Source organism: Schistocerca nitens, chromosome 2, assembly GCF_023898315.1.
Source record: "Schistocerca nitens isolate TAMUIC-IGC-003100 chromosome 2, iqSchNite1.1, whole genome shotgun sequence".
Lineage (NCBI taxonomy): Eukaryota > Metazoa > Arthropoda > Insecta > Orthoptera > Acrididae > Schistocerca > Schistocerca nitens.
The window spans coordinates 492262318-492279248 of NC_064615.1; the positions used below are offsets into that span (position 1 = coordinate 492262318).

At 37.0% G+C, this 16931-nt stretch overlaps 1 protein-coding gene across 4 annotated transcripts in view; it reads right to left on the reverse strand.

The window, feature by feature from the left end:
• The window catches only part of LOC126236444 (uncharacterized), a 98881-nt gene extending 82330 nt beyond the window's left edge, over positions 1 to 16551 (reverse strand). Inside the window, exon 1 of one of the 4 annotated variants that reach the window (XM_049945759.1) lies at positions 16428 to 16470. In XM_049945759.1, coding sequence (XP_049801716.1) covers positions 16428 to 16455 — 28 coding nt within the window. In that variant the 5' untranslated portion in view covers positions 16456 to 16470. Of the gene's footprint in view, positions 1 to 15922; positions 16117 to 16427 lie in introns of those variants that run through there. The other 3 variants (XM_049945762.1, XM_049945763.1, XM_049945761.1) reach the window with 3 other exon arrangements.
• Positions 16552 to 16931: the final 380 nt, after the last annotated feature.

The window sequence follows — 16931 nt, forward strand, 5'->3', positions numbered from 1 at the left end:
TTATTCATTATTAGACCTACTCCTGAATTACCCCTATTTGATTTTGTATTTATAACCCTGTATTCACCTGACCAAAGGTCTTGTTCCTCCTGCCACCAAACTTCACTAATCCCCACTACATCTAACTTTAACCTATCCATTTCCCTTTTTAAATTTTCTAACCTACCTGTCCAATTAAGGGATATGACATTCCACACTCCGATCCGTGGAATGCCAGTTTTCTTTCTCCCGATAATGACGTCCTCCTGAGTAGTCCCCGACCGGAGATCCAATTGGGGGACTATTTTACCTCCAGAATATTTTACCCAAGAGGACACCATCATCATTTAACCATACAGTAAAGCTGCATGCGCTCGCGAAAAATTACAGCTGTAGTTTCCCCTTGCTTTCAGCCATTCGCAGTACCAGCACAGTAAGGCTGTTTTGGTTAGTGTTACAAGGCCAGATCAATCAATCATCCAGACTGTTGCCCCTGCAACTACTGAAAAGGCTGCTGTCCCTCTTCAGGAACCAGACATTTGTCTGACCTCTCAACAGATACCCCTCCATTGTGGTTGCACCTACAGTACGGCTATCTGTATCGCTGAGGCACGCAAGCCTCCCCATCAATGGCAAGGTCCATGGTTCATCATTGGAAAAAATGTGGTAAATTGCCTAAATGTTGTTCTTATACCCAAAAATACTCCCTTTTTTTAAGAGAAAACTTGATGTGATAGAATAAAATCGATTGCATGACTGAAAAGTACATAAAAGTCAGTTACCAAATTTCAAACTACTTTCAAAAAATATTTTTTGCAGACCTGTGTTATGTTTCCCACAATAGAGCTTGAAATCAGGATGACAATGCAACAATTAAAAAAAAATAATAAGTCAGCAGCAGGGGTTGATGAGGTTACAGTCTTTATTCTGAGCTGTGCACAGACAGAATACAAGAACCATTGACAAACACAATACATGAGCCTCTCAGTCCAGTCACCCATGACTATTAAATGTTCATCTCCCTTCACTATCTGAATAATTTCTTTTATCTCATTATATATTTCATCAATCTCTTCATCATCTGTGGATAAAGTACCTAAAGTTTGCACAAGTTGTGCTCTTGCTAAAGATAGGCAATGCAGAGCATATTCAAAACTATAGGTCAGTTTCACTACTGTCTGCATAATCAAAAATAACTGAATCAATCATGAAAGATAGACTAATAAGTCACATGAATAAATACAATCTTTCTATCGAAGCACACATTTGTTCTGAAAGCAGGGGATGTGCAATATAAGCCATTACAAATAAAAGTAGTACTTTAAGCTCTTGACAAGGATGACTGTGTTTCAGACACATTCTTAGATGTTTCCAGGGCTTTGAACACTGTTGATCGCACAATATGACTAAACAAGCTACAAGCACTAGAAGCAAGATGAATAGCAAACAAGTGGTTCCGGTCTTACTTGGGGAACAGGATGCGAAATGTAGAGACAGTTCACACACTTGTTGACAATAAAGTCTTAGTAAAGCAATCTTCAGAGAAGAAACTTATAAACATAGGCATTCATAATAGTAATGTATTGGGTCCAATTTTGTTCCTAACTTGAGACAACTAAATATCTCAAAAAAGACACATTGTATGAAAATAATGTTCTAGGCGAACAGTTCATAAAGAGGCTACCTGTCTGTGCTACAATTGGTCACCTCCAACACAGCCTTCCTTTGTGGACGGGGTCAATTTTGTATTTTCGAATGAGAACCACTTTTTATTGCATATTCAGATTCTACACCAAAATACAAATGCAGTTTACTCAAACCATTGTGGTAGACAGTGCTGTAATTGACAAATATCAAGTGTGCCTGTTTTTCTGATTGACAACTGATGCATCTGATTCTACATTTCTTTTATGTTGTAAATGTAAAACTTTGTTTTCTAAAGTATGATATTTATGTTCAAAATTTAATTTAATGTTGCAAATATGATTGTACAGTACAATACAGTTACCCACTTCAATGTCTAGTTAGAAACTACATTGATGGAGAAAAAATCACGACATCACAAAATAATTAATGTAGAGTAATGACATTTTGGGAATAAATTTGTCTAGGTACATATTTAAGTGATTAACATTGAAGGATCACAGATTAATTTTAATTGTGAGATAATACATAGCAAATGTGAAACGGTGGTACATTAATAACTGGAGTAACTGCCAGAATGTTAAATGTAACCATCCGAACATGCCTTCATTGTGTTTTACAGGTGCCGGCTGTCAGTTTGTGGGATGGAGTTCCATGCCTATTACACTTGGTCAGTCAATACAGGGACAATTAATGCTATTTGTGGATGATGCTGGACTTGTCATCCGATGATGTCCCTTATTTGCTCGATTGGAGGCAGATCTGGTAATCATGCAGGCACAGGCAATATGTTGACACTATGTAGTTGGGTTACAACAGCGGTATGTGGACAGTTGTTATGCTGTTGGAAAACACCCCATGGAATGCTGTTCATGAACAGTAGCACAACAGTTTGAATCACCTGACTGATATATAATTTCGCAGTCAGGGTGCATGGATAACCACAAGAGTGCAACTGCTGTCATACGAAGTCACAACCCGGACCATAGTTCCATGTGTAGGACCAGTCTATCTAGCACACAGATAGGTTGGTTACAGGCCCTCAACTGGCCCCCCAACCAACACATGGCAACCACTGGCACTGATGCAAAACCAGCTTTCATCAGAAAACACAACAGATCCCCACTCTGCCCTCCAACGGGCTCTTGCTTGACACCACTCAAGTCCCAAATGGTGGTGGTTTGGGGTCATTGGAATGCACCATGCAAAATGTCTAGTGCAGAATGTCCTGAAAGTAACCACAAGCTGTGATGTAGCCGCGAGCAGAACAGTGATTCACAAAGCGTAGAATAAATTTCTTTATTTCTGTCTGTGATAGACTGCCTGTTTTGGTCAGCAATGGCCATCTTCAGATCTGTTTTAAAAATATGTCCTAATATAATGGAGCCATAGTGTCATCATCAAAATATTGTGTTTATCTTTTGACAAAGCCACTTTGGCTCCATAATATTAGTATGTGTTTTTAAAACAGATCTGAAGATGGTCACTGCTGACCAAAATTGGTTGCCTGAGGACTTAACAAGCTTGTGATCATAGATGGAAGTAAAGAAATTTATTCTTGAAGCAACCAATTTGTAACAGTTTGTTGTATCACTGTGGTGCCAACTGGTGCTATGTGGCTATTCGGAGCCCGGTCTTCTTGCAGACATACATTCTCATAATGACTGCTGCCTGCAGTCATGTACTGTGGCTACATTCCTGCCAAGTCTTTCTGCTATATCATACAAGGAACATCCAGCTTCTCTTAGCCCTACTGCACGATCTCGTTCAAAATTAGTGAGGGATAGATAATGGTGTCTTCGTCGCCTTAAATGCATTCTTGATTAACATCAACTCACTACGTCCAATCTTACAGGTAACTAATGCTCTACGACCATTACACTGTGTATTTAAAGCAAACCTGATTTGCATCATCGAAGTAAAGTTACTACACCACTCTTACGCGATGCAAAATTTTTATAGATCACATCTTGCAGATGTAGAAACAGAGCTTCCAACTTTCATTTATGTAGTACATCTCCATCTTGGTGTTGAAATTTTTTTACCTCCGTGTAAGTTTAGCGTGATACACGAACAACAGCACTGATGTAACAGTTTTCTATTTTCATCGGGATGCTTGACATCAGTGAGTCCCCTTGCCTCTCACCACTTGGGTGCTTCATTTTAGTGAGTATCCATGGCAAGTGTACCTGTCACCAACACTTATGGACATTTTACCTTATTACAATGGTTGTGGTACGTATTCTGCTGGTAGCTGTGTAGCGGCCAGCTTGAGACTTGTGGTGGTTAGATGGAAACACACACTGAAATCAGTCACTCTGATGGCAGGATTTGTGGGTGACCACTGATCAAATATTCCAATGGTTTTGGGACTCATCACAATTAATCCCTTAGGGAATAGAAATTATGTTACCATACAAGTAGCTTTTTTGCCAGAAATGTCAATGTGTAGCCATATTATGTGTATTTTACAATCACATTAGCAACACTCAAGTAATGTTTGAACATCAATAGCAACAATATGTTGGTTGCAAAAGCAGGCACACTTGATATTTGTCGATTACAGCATCATCTACCACAAATGGGAAACAATGGCTTGAGTAAACTGACAGTGTGCAGTGAGTTAACACTGACTAAAAAGAGAAAACCAAACAGTATGAACTTCAGCATAAAGAGGGAACATAATTCTGCCACATTAAGCATAGATGATAAATTTATAGATTGTGTAACAAACACAAAGTTTTTAGAGATGAACACTGACTGTCAATTAACATTAAACAAACACACAAAGATTCTGGCAAAAATAATGTCATCAGCATCTTTTGTTCTTAGGATTCTATCATCAGTTTGTCACAGTCTTGTCATTTTCCCGAGTTCAATCTCTCATTCATTATGGGGGTGGGGTCCGGGGATGCTGACTCTGTTTTCCAGGTGACTGAGGGGAGGACACGAAGAGATATATGGGAAATAGTGGATGTTTACAGGTGTTTCCCAAATATAATGGAGTTAGTGCAAGGGGCATAGCAACATGTTCATGGTTCTGTAGTCACCAGCAAGTTTCCTTGATGAGTGCAGCAATGAAGAGCAAAACTGTGATTTATATCAAACAACAGTGTGACTTCCGGAGAATTGGCCCACAGTAGAATGCCATATCTTAGACGGCAATGAAAGAAGGCTTTATAGGAGTTACTCCGCTGTGTTTCTGGAACAGATGTGTGTAACTTTTCAGGACACAGTTAACTTGTGAAAGCTCTCCTAAGTGAATTTGGAAACTGAGAAAAGAGTGTATGGTGCACAGCATAATCAGTCTAGTATACTTTTCTGTCCAGTCAGAAAGAATCATTTAGTATATTACCAAAGACCAGGCACAAAGCACATCAGAATAAAATCAGCTTGATACTTTTCCTGAAGTCATATCAATGGGTTAGGAAATATTTCTATTCTGCAGGTCAGAGGAACACTACCAAGTGCTTGCTTCAATAAATTATATAGTTGTATAAGATAGTACTGAATGTGATCACATCAAACTTAATTACCTCTCTTCTCTATTCCTCTCACTGTCAATGAATTAAACTGACAGTGATTGGAAAACAAAGCACAAAACAGGAAAATGTTGAAGTGAAGAACCAAGGAAATGTTAACTGATAACAGTGAAGACAGGTGTATAGAGAGGTAACTGATGACTGAATGATGTCTATGAGTGCACAACAAAAAGAAGAAATGGTAAAAACTATTTGGTACAGCATTCAAGAAAAGGTAGCTGAAAATGGTAAAAATGGTGAATATTTTAGAATGAAATTTTCACTCTACAGCAGAGTGTGCGCTGATATGAAACTTCCTGGCAGATTAAAACTGTGTGCCGGACCGAGACTCGAACTCAGGCCTTTGCCTTTCGCGGGCAAGTGCTCTACCGACTGAGCTTCCCAAGCACGACTCACGCCCCGTCCTCACAGCTTTACTTCTGCCAGTACCTCGTCTCCTACCTTCCAAACTTTACAGAAGCTCTCCTGCGAACCTGGAGAACTAGCACTCCTGAAAGAAAGGATATTGCGAAGACATGGCTTAGCCACAGCCTGGGGAATGTTTCTAGAATGAAATTTTCACTCTACAGCGGAGTGTGCGCTGATATGTAACTTCCTGGCAGATTAAAACTGTGCTGGACCGAGACTCGAACTCGGGACCTTTGCCTTTTGCGGGCAAGTGCTCTACCGACTGAGCTACCCAAGCACGACTCACGCCCCGTCCTCACAGCTTTACTTCTGCCAGTACCTCGTCTCCTACCTTCCAAACTTTACAGAAGCTCTCCTGAGAACCTAGCAGAACTAGCACTCCTGAAAGAAAGGATATTGCGGAGACATGGCTTAGCCACAGCCTGGGGGATGTTTCTAGAATCAGCAGGAGAGCTTTTGTAAAGTTTGGAAGGTACGAGACAAGGTACTGGCAGAAGTAAAGCTGTGAGGACGGGGCATGAGTCGTGCTTGGGTAGCTCAGTCGGTAGAGCACTTGCCCGCGAAAGGCAAAGGTCCCGAGTTCGAGTCTCGGTCCGGCACACAGTTTTAATCTGCCAGGAAGTTTGGTGAATATTTAACTTTAACTGGTGAAAGTAAGATTATACCTCACCTGAGAAGAGTTGGCACTACCATTTTCATCGGTATAGCTTTCAGAAAGCAGAACTGGTTCTAGGTTATGCTTCAAAAGTTACAGAAAATATTCTGACCAAAAACTATGGGAAGGAAAGATATATACACGAAAAACTCAAACAACAAAGAAAAATATTAGTTGAGCTACTTAACAATTTGTCAGTGATAGCATGGCTACACAACAAGTAGCAGGAAAATGCTTCCAACGGTCTCTCTATGTGTTACTCTACATAGTAAGTACTTCTCCTGTTTGCAGTCATATTTACTTAGTTTGGTGTTTCAACATTCATTTGCACAAAAAATTGTGAAGCCATGGAACAAGTCATTTTATATTCACATCACAAATTATTTTGTAAATCCACCTAAATGCTGTTAATTGACAATGTTTTTTTTCTTTTTTTAAATAAAAAAGGAGACATACAGACATAAATTAAAAAGGAGATATACAGCCATACCCACCATATGTTACACATTACAATAATAGAGTTCTTCTGCAGAATGGAAGTTGTCAAGGACAAACTTTTTTGGTTTATTTTCAATTTTTACTTTGTTGTCTATAAGACATTTTATATCACTGGCCAACTGATCAAAAATTTTGGTTGAAGCACTGTGCACACCTTTTTGTGCTACAGACAATTTTAATGTGGTGCAAACATGTCTTTTTTTTTCTTCTGGTATTGTAATCATGTACATCATTGTTCATTTTGAACTGCAATGAATTATTTACAATAAACTTCATGAGGGAATAAATTTACCAAGAAGTAGTAGTCAAAATACCTAACTCTTCAACAAACTGGAGTTTCCATTGTTTAGCTTCTTAAACAGACATCTACAAGATGATTGTGGGTGAACACCACATATTATTCTTACAGCGTGATTTTGAGCAATTAAGACTTCTTTTCGTAAAGATGAATTACTCCAGAACATTATTCCATATGACATTACTGAATTAAAATATGCAAAATATGTCAAATTACTGATTTGTCTATCCCTAAGATATGTAATGATTCTAACAAAGGTGCAGTTATAGCTGAACTAAGTTGTTTTAAGAGTTCCAAAATATACTTTTCCAATTTAAATTCTCATTAATACAGACACCTAAAAATTTTGATGTTTCAATACCATTTATTATTTCCTCACCACGTTACACTTAACATTGGTGTATTACCTCTACATGCGCAGAATAAAACTGAGAGTGAGACCATCCACAGGAAACTAATCAATTACACTTTTTTTTAAGAACACTGTTTACCATTTCTTCTGTTGCGGTATGTATGCCTGGATTGATTACAATAATAGTGTCATCCACCAAAGAACTACTTTTGCTCACTGTATATTAGATGGCAGACCATTTACATGTAAGTGGAAGAGTGGTGGACATAAGACAGCCTTGGGAACCCCACACATGATTTTTTTTCTTTCAGAACAACCTCCTCTGATTACATTGGTAGAATTACTATGTACAACTTCCTGCATTCCTTTATTTAGGTATGACATATCTGATTGGTCGGCAATACCATCAATTATATATAACCTCAGGTTATCTACCAGCATATTGCGATTCACACAGTCAAATGCCTTAGCTAGGTCCAGAAAACACCAGCTGATGCTATTTTATTACTTAATGGTTACTAAATTTGGTTAGTGGAAATTATAAATGGCATTCTCAGTACAGTAGTGAATCTTCCGAAATCCAAACTGTGATTTACTGAGGGTACTATTGCTGCTCAGATGAGACACTATTCTAGAATACATCACCTTCTCAAAAATTTTGGAAAATGATGCCAGTAGAGAAGCAGGTCAGTATTGACCACTTTCCTATCATGTTTATTAAAGAAGGATTTAACAGCAGCATATTTCTGCCTATGTGGAACAATGCCTTGAGTTAGTGGTGCCGTACATATTCCAGATAAGATAGGGCTTATTATATAGGAGCAAATCTTTGGTACTCTGTTGGAAACAAAATTGAATACAGATGAAGTTTTATCTACAAGAGAATATGAATTTTCTTAATTTCAGAGGGAGAAGCTGGTGATACATTCATATGACTGAATTTTATGTGAGTTGCTTTTTCAACATACAACTGTGATCTTTCTCTTGATATGTTTGTCCCTTTATTTTCTACTATATTTAAGGAATGATTATTGAGTATATTTGCTGTGACACATCATTTATTGTCCTTCCATTCAGTTCAGTGTTGATATCCTGTTCTGTGGCTGGTTGTCCTATTCCTCATTAGACAACATCCCATATAGCCTTGAGTCTGCTGTTGGAATTATGGATTTCTGTCATTATGCTCATGTTCATTGATTTTTAATAACTTTTCTTGGTAATTTGGAGAACTCTTTGTAGTGTGCAACCACTGCAGGATCTGTTCGTGCCAACAGATACGTTTTCCTTACACAACATATTTTGACTCCTCTAGTGATACATGATTTTTACATGGCTATATAATGTCCTTTCTGATTAGGTTATGCAGAAATCTGTTTTCAAATAATGATGTGAATTTATCATGGAACAGATTAAATTTTCTGTAATGATTTGGTTCACTATAAATTTCATCCCAGCTAATATCTTGTAAACTATTCTTACAACCATTTGTGCTAGGGTCATTAATTATTCTGACTGACTTCCACTGAGGAGTATGTACACTGTAAGGTGCTATATCATCTATCCTAATTAAATTTATATCATGATCAGAGAGAACATTTGTTACTGAGTGAACAGTTATTTTCTTGCTTTAAGCTTCACCAAAGGAAAACTTATCAATTAGGCTCCTAGTGTCTTTATCCACCTGTGTTAAGTTTATTACTGAAATTAAATTGTAGGTTCCAAGAAGGTCTCCAGATAATTTTCTCTACAATAATCCTTTAAAAAATCTGCACTGTAGTCACAACAGAATATTAAGTGCTTGCTGCTGTCTGACAGGTAGCACATTAAGGACTCCAAAATCCTCATAAGTAGTTCAAAACTTTCCAGTTGGGATCTATATACAGTTACAATTAAAAGTGAATTCTTGTCCACTATTAATTCACAAGCATACACTTCTATGTGCTGATCACTACACAATCTACTTGTCTCAATGATTTTGAACTGATGTTTTGTCTTAATATATATAAGAACTCCTCCTTGCCCCATATTAGTTCAGAAGAGTAAAATGTTAAAGTGCACCAGTAATCTTTTACACGTAACTTATCTAACCTTGTGGTCATCTGGTGTTCAAATAAGCACAGTATGTCTACCTTTTCAGAGCTCACTAAATCCACCGAACAGACAACAAGCTCCTCTATCTTATTATTCATTCCTCTAATATTCTGACGAAATAATCTAATGTTACTTTTATGTGCATTCTTAAGTATTTTGGGGGCTCTTCCATTGTTTTGACTTCTTTCAAAACAGGATGGTTAAATTCTGATTCTAACCTAAAAAAAATATACATCTCTGACGCCAGTAACCACGGTGATCTTGCTATGTGTGATGGTGGCACGAAGCTCAGCCACCAAACGTCCACTGGTAACAAGAAGTGCCTTAAAACATGTTACACCACGACATCAAACATATTTGTGGTCCAATGAAGCTAATTTGGTGGACAATCTCAGAAGAATGAGCAATACTGCAGCTGAACCAACAACAACACCAGGAGCTGAAGAGCCATCAGTAACAACAACAAAAGTGAATATGCAGTCAGGGTCATCAAGGAAAACATCAGAAACAGTTTTAGAAAACAAGGAGGGTTCCACAGTCAGCACCAAGTCACCACCAACATCCTATGCAAAAATCTCGTCAAGTGCCACAAATCAGTCAGCCCACGACATCCAAGTGGAAACAGCAAAAAATGAGCAGCCACACTCCAAATCAGTACCACTGGAAACTGTGACAAGATCCTCAACACGAAAACACAGACCTCCAGCCTACAGCCAGTAGCTCCCTGCTAGCAGCAAACCAAAGGAAAACAGATGCAGAACAAAATCTTAATGAACCAAAACTACAAGAAAACCTGGTAAGTGGTGTCAAAAATCATTCCATTGGAAAACAGTCACTATTATCCTTTAAAATATTACACCACCATAATGTGCAGTCAATGTTTAATAAGTTACTAGAAATAGATCTCTTCCAAAAAACAAAGTCACACTTAGATGTTCTCTGTATTACTGAACACTGGTTAACAGAAGACAAAATTAAAAAAACGCCACTTGGGGAATTTACTCTAGCTGGTTATTCTTGTCGGAACAAAAGTAAGGGAGGTGGTACAGCAATCTATGTCAAAAAAAATTTAAGATACAAAAGCCTCACAAAGTACAATAATATGCAAACAGAAACAGACTTTGAATTCTCCTTAATTATTTTAACAGACTATAACCTATTGATACTGAATGTAATAGGGCCGCTGATGGGAACATCCAAACCTTCAAACACTCCCTCAAAGCACTACTCACAAAAATTCACTCACTAAACAAAAATCTATTAATAAGTGGAGATTTTAATATTGACTTCCTCACACCTGGAAAAAACAAAGATGAATTGCTGAATATTACAAATTCATTCAACCTATCCCCAACTGTAAACACACCAACCAGGATCACAAAAAATTCAAAAACAGCTCTAGATCAGATTTTCATAAACGCAGACAAACTATACCACTCAATCGAAGTCATCAGCACAGGTTACAGCGACCATGAAGCCCAAATACTAGCAGCGAATTTAAATTACGTAGGACATTATCCCACAATAACTAAAATGCAAAGGCAATTTAATGATGATAATATAAGGCTATTTAACTATCTGTTAAGGGCTGAAAACTGGGCAGAGGTCTATAAAGAAAATGATGTAAACTACATATTTAATTCCTTCCATGAAACATTTCTCCACCATTTCAATACTGCACTTACACTGAAATCCAGGAAAATCGGAAACAAACACAAACTCATGGGTAACAAAAGGGATAAAGATTTCCAGCCAAAAAAGGCGTTACTTAAAAAATCACATGAAACACCATGAAGTCGATGATCAGTTTAGGTCATATTGTAAGACCTATTTTGCAATCTACAGAAAAGTGATCCAACAAGCAAAAAAATTATACAATGATAAATTTATAAAGGAATCTAACAATAAAATGAAAGGCTTGTAGACAGTTGTAAAAAATGAAACAAACAGTAAGCAGCATGTTATAAACAAGACATTAAAACTAAACCTAAATGATGAAGTCACATCAGATCCCCAAAAAATAGTAAATGGTTTTAATGACTATTTTAGCAAAATAGCAGAAAACCTCATAAAGAACAATTGCCACAGACCAAATAATCAACACCAAACACTAATAGAAACCATACCAGTACAGGCATCAATGTTTCTTCACAAAGTCTCCAATACTGATGTACTTACAGCTATAAAAGGACTAAAGAATAAGTACTCCAGTGGTAGTGACAACATTCCTGATTTAATTGTAAAAAAATGTGGGGAATCCATTGCAGAACCCCTAACCCACATAATAAATGCATCCTTTAGAAATGGAGTTTCCCCTGACCTACTAAAGACTTCTAAAATTACCCCACTTCACAAAAAGGGCCCTAAAAATGATGTAGCCAGTTACAGGCCCATAGCACAACTAAGCTCATTCTCAAAAATATTTGAAAAATTATTTTACACCAGATTGGAAGACTTTACTAATAAACTATCCTTATTAACAAAACACCAGCATGGTTTTAGAAAGCAAAAGACAACTACCACAGCTATTTATGAGTATCTCAACAAAACCTTAAAAGCACTGGATAATAAGGACATCACTACTGGTATCTTTTTAGATTTATCCAAAGCCTTTGATGTAATTGACCATACCATACTCCTTAAGAAGTTAGCAAATAAAGGTATAAGAGGAGTTGCAAACAAATGGTTAGAATCTTACCTGTCAAACAGATTTCAAAAAGTTGAAATTAATTTTGAAAAAAAGAATACAACCACCTATCAATCTACTGTCCACTCCTCTGACACAATGCCTATTAGATATGGTGTGCCACAAGGCTCAATCCTGGGACCCATACTGTTTCTGCTATACATTGATGATATAAGCACGAAGCTTGCTACAGGACATACCACACTATTTGCCGATGACACGAGTATACTAATAACAGGTACTGATACAGAGGACCACAACCAAAAAATTAAACCGCTTATGTCGTCACTCAGCAAATGGTTCAATGAGAACAAACTGATTATAAATATACAGAAAACAACGTACATCAACTTCAGACTCTCATCCAAAAAACAAGAAATGCCTGATGTGATTCTAAATAACCAAGAGCTTATGTGTGTGGACTCTGTCAAGTTTCTTGGCATATGGCTTGAAGAAAATCTTAAGTGGGAGACACACACAAATTATATCTCAAAAATCTATCAACTGTATGTTACATTTTAAGGATACTCAAAAAATCAGTCACAAAATCTGTTCTCATACATGTATATTATGCTTACTTCCATTCTACATTACAGTATGGAATCATATTTTGGGGGAACTCACCTGGAGGTAGATATATTTTCAAAATGCAAAAAAAGGCAATACGCATAATATGTAACCTAAGATATAAAGAATCATGCAGACAACATTTCAAAACAAATGGCATTATGACACTGCCCTCTGCTTACATTTATAATATTGTCTCATTTGTCAAGTCATACCTGTTAAACAATGACTGCACACTAAAATTCAATGGAGATATTCATAACTATGCAACAAGGCACCAATCTGACCTACATATGATTCAGTCCAGAACTACCTGCTACCAAAAAAGTGTTTTAAATGTTGGGATACAAATGTATAATAATTTACCAAATGAAATCAAAGCAACAAAGAACACAAGAGCCTTCACACATAAGTTAAAAAAATATCTCTTGGACCATTGCTTTTATGCAGTTGATCATTTTTTTGAAAGGGGTTAAAATTGTAAACAATTTTATGACAAATGTTCAATTAGGTCTGAAAATTATATACTGTGCATGTCTATGAAATATACTGGCTTATTATATACTGTGCATGTCTATGAAATACACTGGTCTACTTTACTATTACATTTGTATTGGCTGTTTGTATTTTACCATACAACATTTGTATTTACTGTTTTGTTAAAGATAGCTAACTTCCTCATTACAAAATAATGTAAAATCAATTTATTAAAAATTACTTGACCTGTCCAATATCGTATGTACAACCTTACAATTCTATGATTTGTATTAACTGTTTTGTTTAAGATAGATAATTTCCTTGCTACAAAATAATGTAAAAATCAATTTGTAATAATTACTTGTAAATAGCTCTCTTGACCTGTCCAACATCATATGTACAGCTGTACAATACTATGATTGCCTGGATCAATAAAAATACAATACAATATCTATCCTTTCCTCTCCTATTCAGATGTAGGCCATGTCTAGTACAACCCCACCACCCAATTGCAGAGTAAGGCACTGCACTCATATGAGGTTTCATTTAAGTCAGCAACAGCCTGCTCATTTTAGTGTTCACACGGCTCACAATTGTGTTAATCCAAGGTTTGTCATGGTGCTTCAGGGACTCCTCAAAACTCACACTTATGTGTGTAGTTGCTACTCCTGTTTCATCCAGGTCACCCCTAATGCTGTAATTTCCATCCTTGGCCAGTCTGTTCCTCATTCCAGCTACTACAATAACCTGATCCTTCTTGTCAAAATCTTTGCACAAATTCCCTATGCCTTCTGTCACCTGGCTAAGGCTTGTGCTTGGCTTCACAATACATGCAACCTGGTACCATGTTTCTGATTTGTCTAGTACCATTTGGCCATGGCCACTACCTAGCAGTAATAATCTTTTCCTCCTTCTCTTTTTTGGTATCAAACTACACGTAAATTCTCTGCTAGAATTCTGCTATAGCCTATTGTGATATACATCTGGATGAGGCACTTCCCCTCCCATTTCAGGTAAAAAGTCAAATTTACTCAATAATGAAAGCTCAAATATAGATGAAGAAGTTGAAGAGTTGTTCCCCTATCGCCCACTGCTTGTAACCTTTACTCAGGTTTCATAAATCTTTTTTCCCCTTCCACCTATATCGTTCAAATTTCTCATGTTCTAATTCAGCATGAAAGACATGCTTTCTGTTCAGTTAATATATTAACAAAAGGGCAATTTAGGTTTAGAATGGCAAATTTTGGGGAGCATTGTACAGAATAACGTAAGTATTATATTGATCAACATAAATGATGAATTTCCCAGTGCTCCACCAACATCTGTAGCTGCTAATAACTGAAGACTGCACATAAACACTACCTCTGAGCCCAGCACCATTCCCAATTTATTTTATTTTATTTTATTTTATTTTTTTTAATTGGGAATTTCACTTTGTGATTGCCGTTAGTATTAGTAATTTATGTGTCCAATAATAATTTTATAATGATACAGGATCTGTCACCTTAATACAAGTAGATGTATATAAACACACACATGCATTTAGAGAGAAAATGTTCATTTATGAAGGAGATTTTATGGGATAATTCAGTGGCATTTTACAGCTGTTCATAAATTATATTACAATTTTTGTTCTGCTGCACGACACACAGTTTACAGTGAATATCACTGTCTGTTTATCCAGTCTAAATCCACACATTTTTATCACTGAGAATTTGAAATGTTTAAACGATAGGTCTAGTGTGTTCTGTTTGAGGGGGGCTGTTTTGCTAGCACACTTTCTTTCAACAAGGTAATTCATGTGTAAACAATAACATCAGTTTTTACATCGTACTTATTTATAATCACCTGTCACAGGCACAAAGGTTCTGTGATGTGCCTAACGAACTATAATGAAAATAATGCCTGTTAATACTTTTGCAAATGAGACTTTCGTGACGTAATTCAAGACAATAACTCGTTTAATTTATTTTAATCGTCTATCATTGTTTGTTCACATTTATGACCGCCCTGAAGCAGACAACAGCACAATGTGGAACTATTTAACGAAATATAATGTACACAGAAACTGACAATGAGTAAGTACTTTTATTTTGTGGTCTACTATCAATTTTGAATGCCTATGGTGCTTCATGTGTGTTTTCTTGGTGGCGCAGGAGCGCAAGGTTGCATCTGTTTACGAGCAGGCTCACGTCTTCATTGCAAATACCATAAAAGATAGCCTTGTCTTTACAATATAGTAAAAACTATGGGCATTTTCACTGAACGTGTGAACATGAGTCTGTAACATTGATGTTTCAGTTTCGCTGCAATGCATGAAACTGAGGCTTACACCAACGTACCAAAATATAAGTTAATAAATAAACATAATTGCTACTACATTTCTTTTGATAGTTAATGTCCTGGGCGGAGATTCTGAATCACAAAAACTACTGATTCATAGGTAAGAATGCAATCATTGGGCTAGGTCTTCGGAAGAATGCCTGATGGCTTTATTTTCCACATAACCTCGAAAAAAAGGGTTTTCTTTAATGATGCGGACTAAGGGGATTGATAGGTGAATAAAAAAAAAGTTTGTAGGCATGTAATTGTTTCAAAACATTCCGTTTAAATACAGTATTCTACACCTTCAAAAACACGGCCAGCTACGCCTCACTGCAAACTATAACGAAGGTCATTCGGCGTAAAATGACCGGTAACGTATAGACCATATAGCTGTACTCACGTTCGGTTAAATGTATTATTTCTTTGTAACACACGAGGCTGGCATCGAGGTATTAGCACATACGCTTTGTGACTTATCTTTCTTCCGATGTAGATATCTTGCAGTGCACTAATGAACGAAAAAATCATTTCATGCTCTACTGCAAATGGAGAATGTAATCGTTACGCAATAAAAAATGAGAAGAATTTGCAAGTAGCAAGTGATAATGATAAAGCACGACCCTGACAAACAGAGCGTACGGTTTAACTACATTAGTGTTTTCCTCTTTCCAAAAGAAATTAACTTTTATTTATTGGAATTATTTTTTTCAAGCGATTTGGGATTCTGAAAGCTACTGTATTCGCCCCCTTAGAAAAACTTTCGGTATGAATACTACTCGGCGTCTGAGTTTCCAATTTTTGTATTACGAGCCATGTTTCACCGCCGCCCCAATGATTGTTCGATAGTACGAGCTACGCCACCTCCTGTGATACACCCTCATGGAGGTAAGAAAATTTATTCTTACCTCCATATTCGCCCTGGTAAGAACTCATGGACACGCAGCATAGAGAAGAAATATTTCTACACTGTGACACGCAGGATGATTCTGCTTCTGTCATGTCCAAACTGTTTGTTACGTCCATGAACAAAACGTCTAGCCACCAAACCAATGCGGATGTTTGATCGAGGCAATTACAACATACGACACGTAAAAGCCTGAGCAGCTTTCTGTGGTTATAGAAGTGGACCATATGCTCTTTCAGGGCAACTGGTTCGTAAAACACAATAACAGCTAATGAAAAATTAAACAAATGAACAGCATAATTTATCACGTACATATGCTGTTTTCTATGTCTTTCTCTACTGTAACAACTGCTACAAACGAGATTAAACAATTATGCTGACTGAAAGTTTGACTGTCCTTATGTGTGAACTGTGACTACTATTGCAGGAAAACGGCTTGTAGGAAAACTGACCTGATCATATCTGTCAATTCTAGGACTGTTACAAGTAAGACCGATATTTCCCC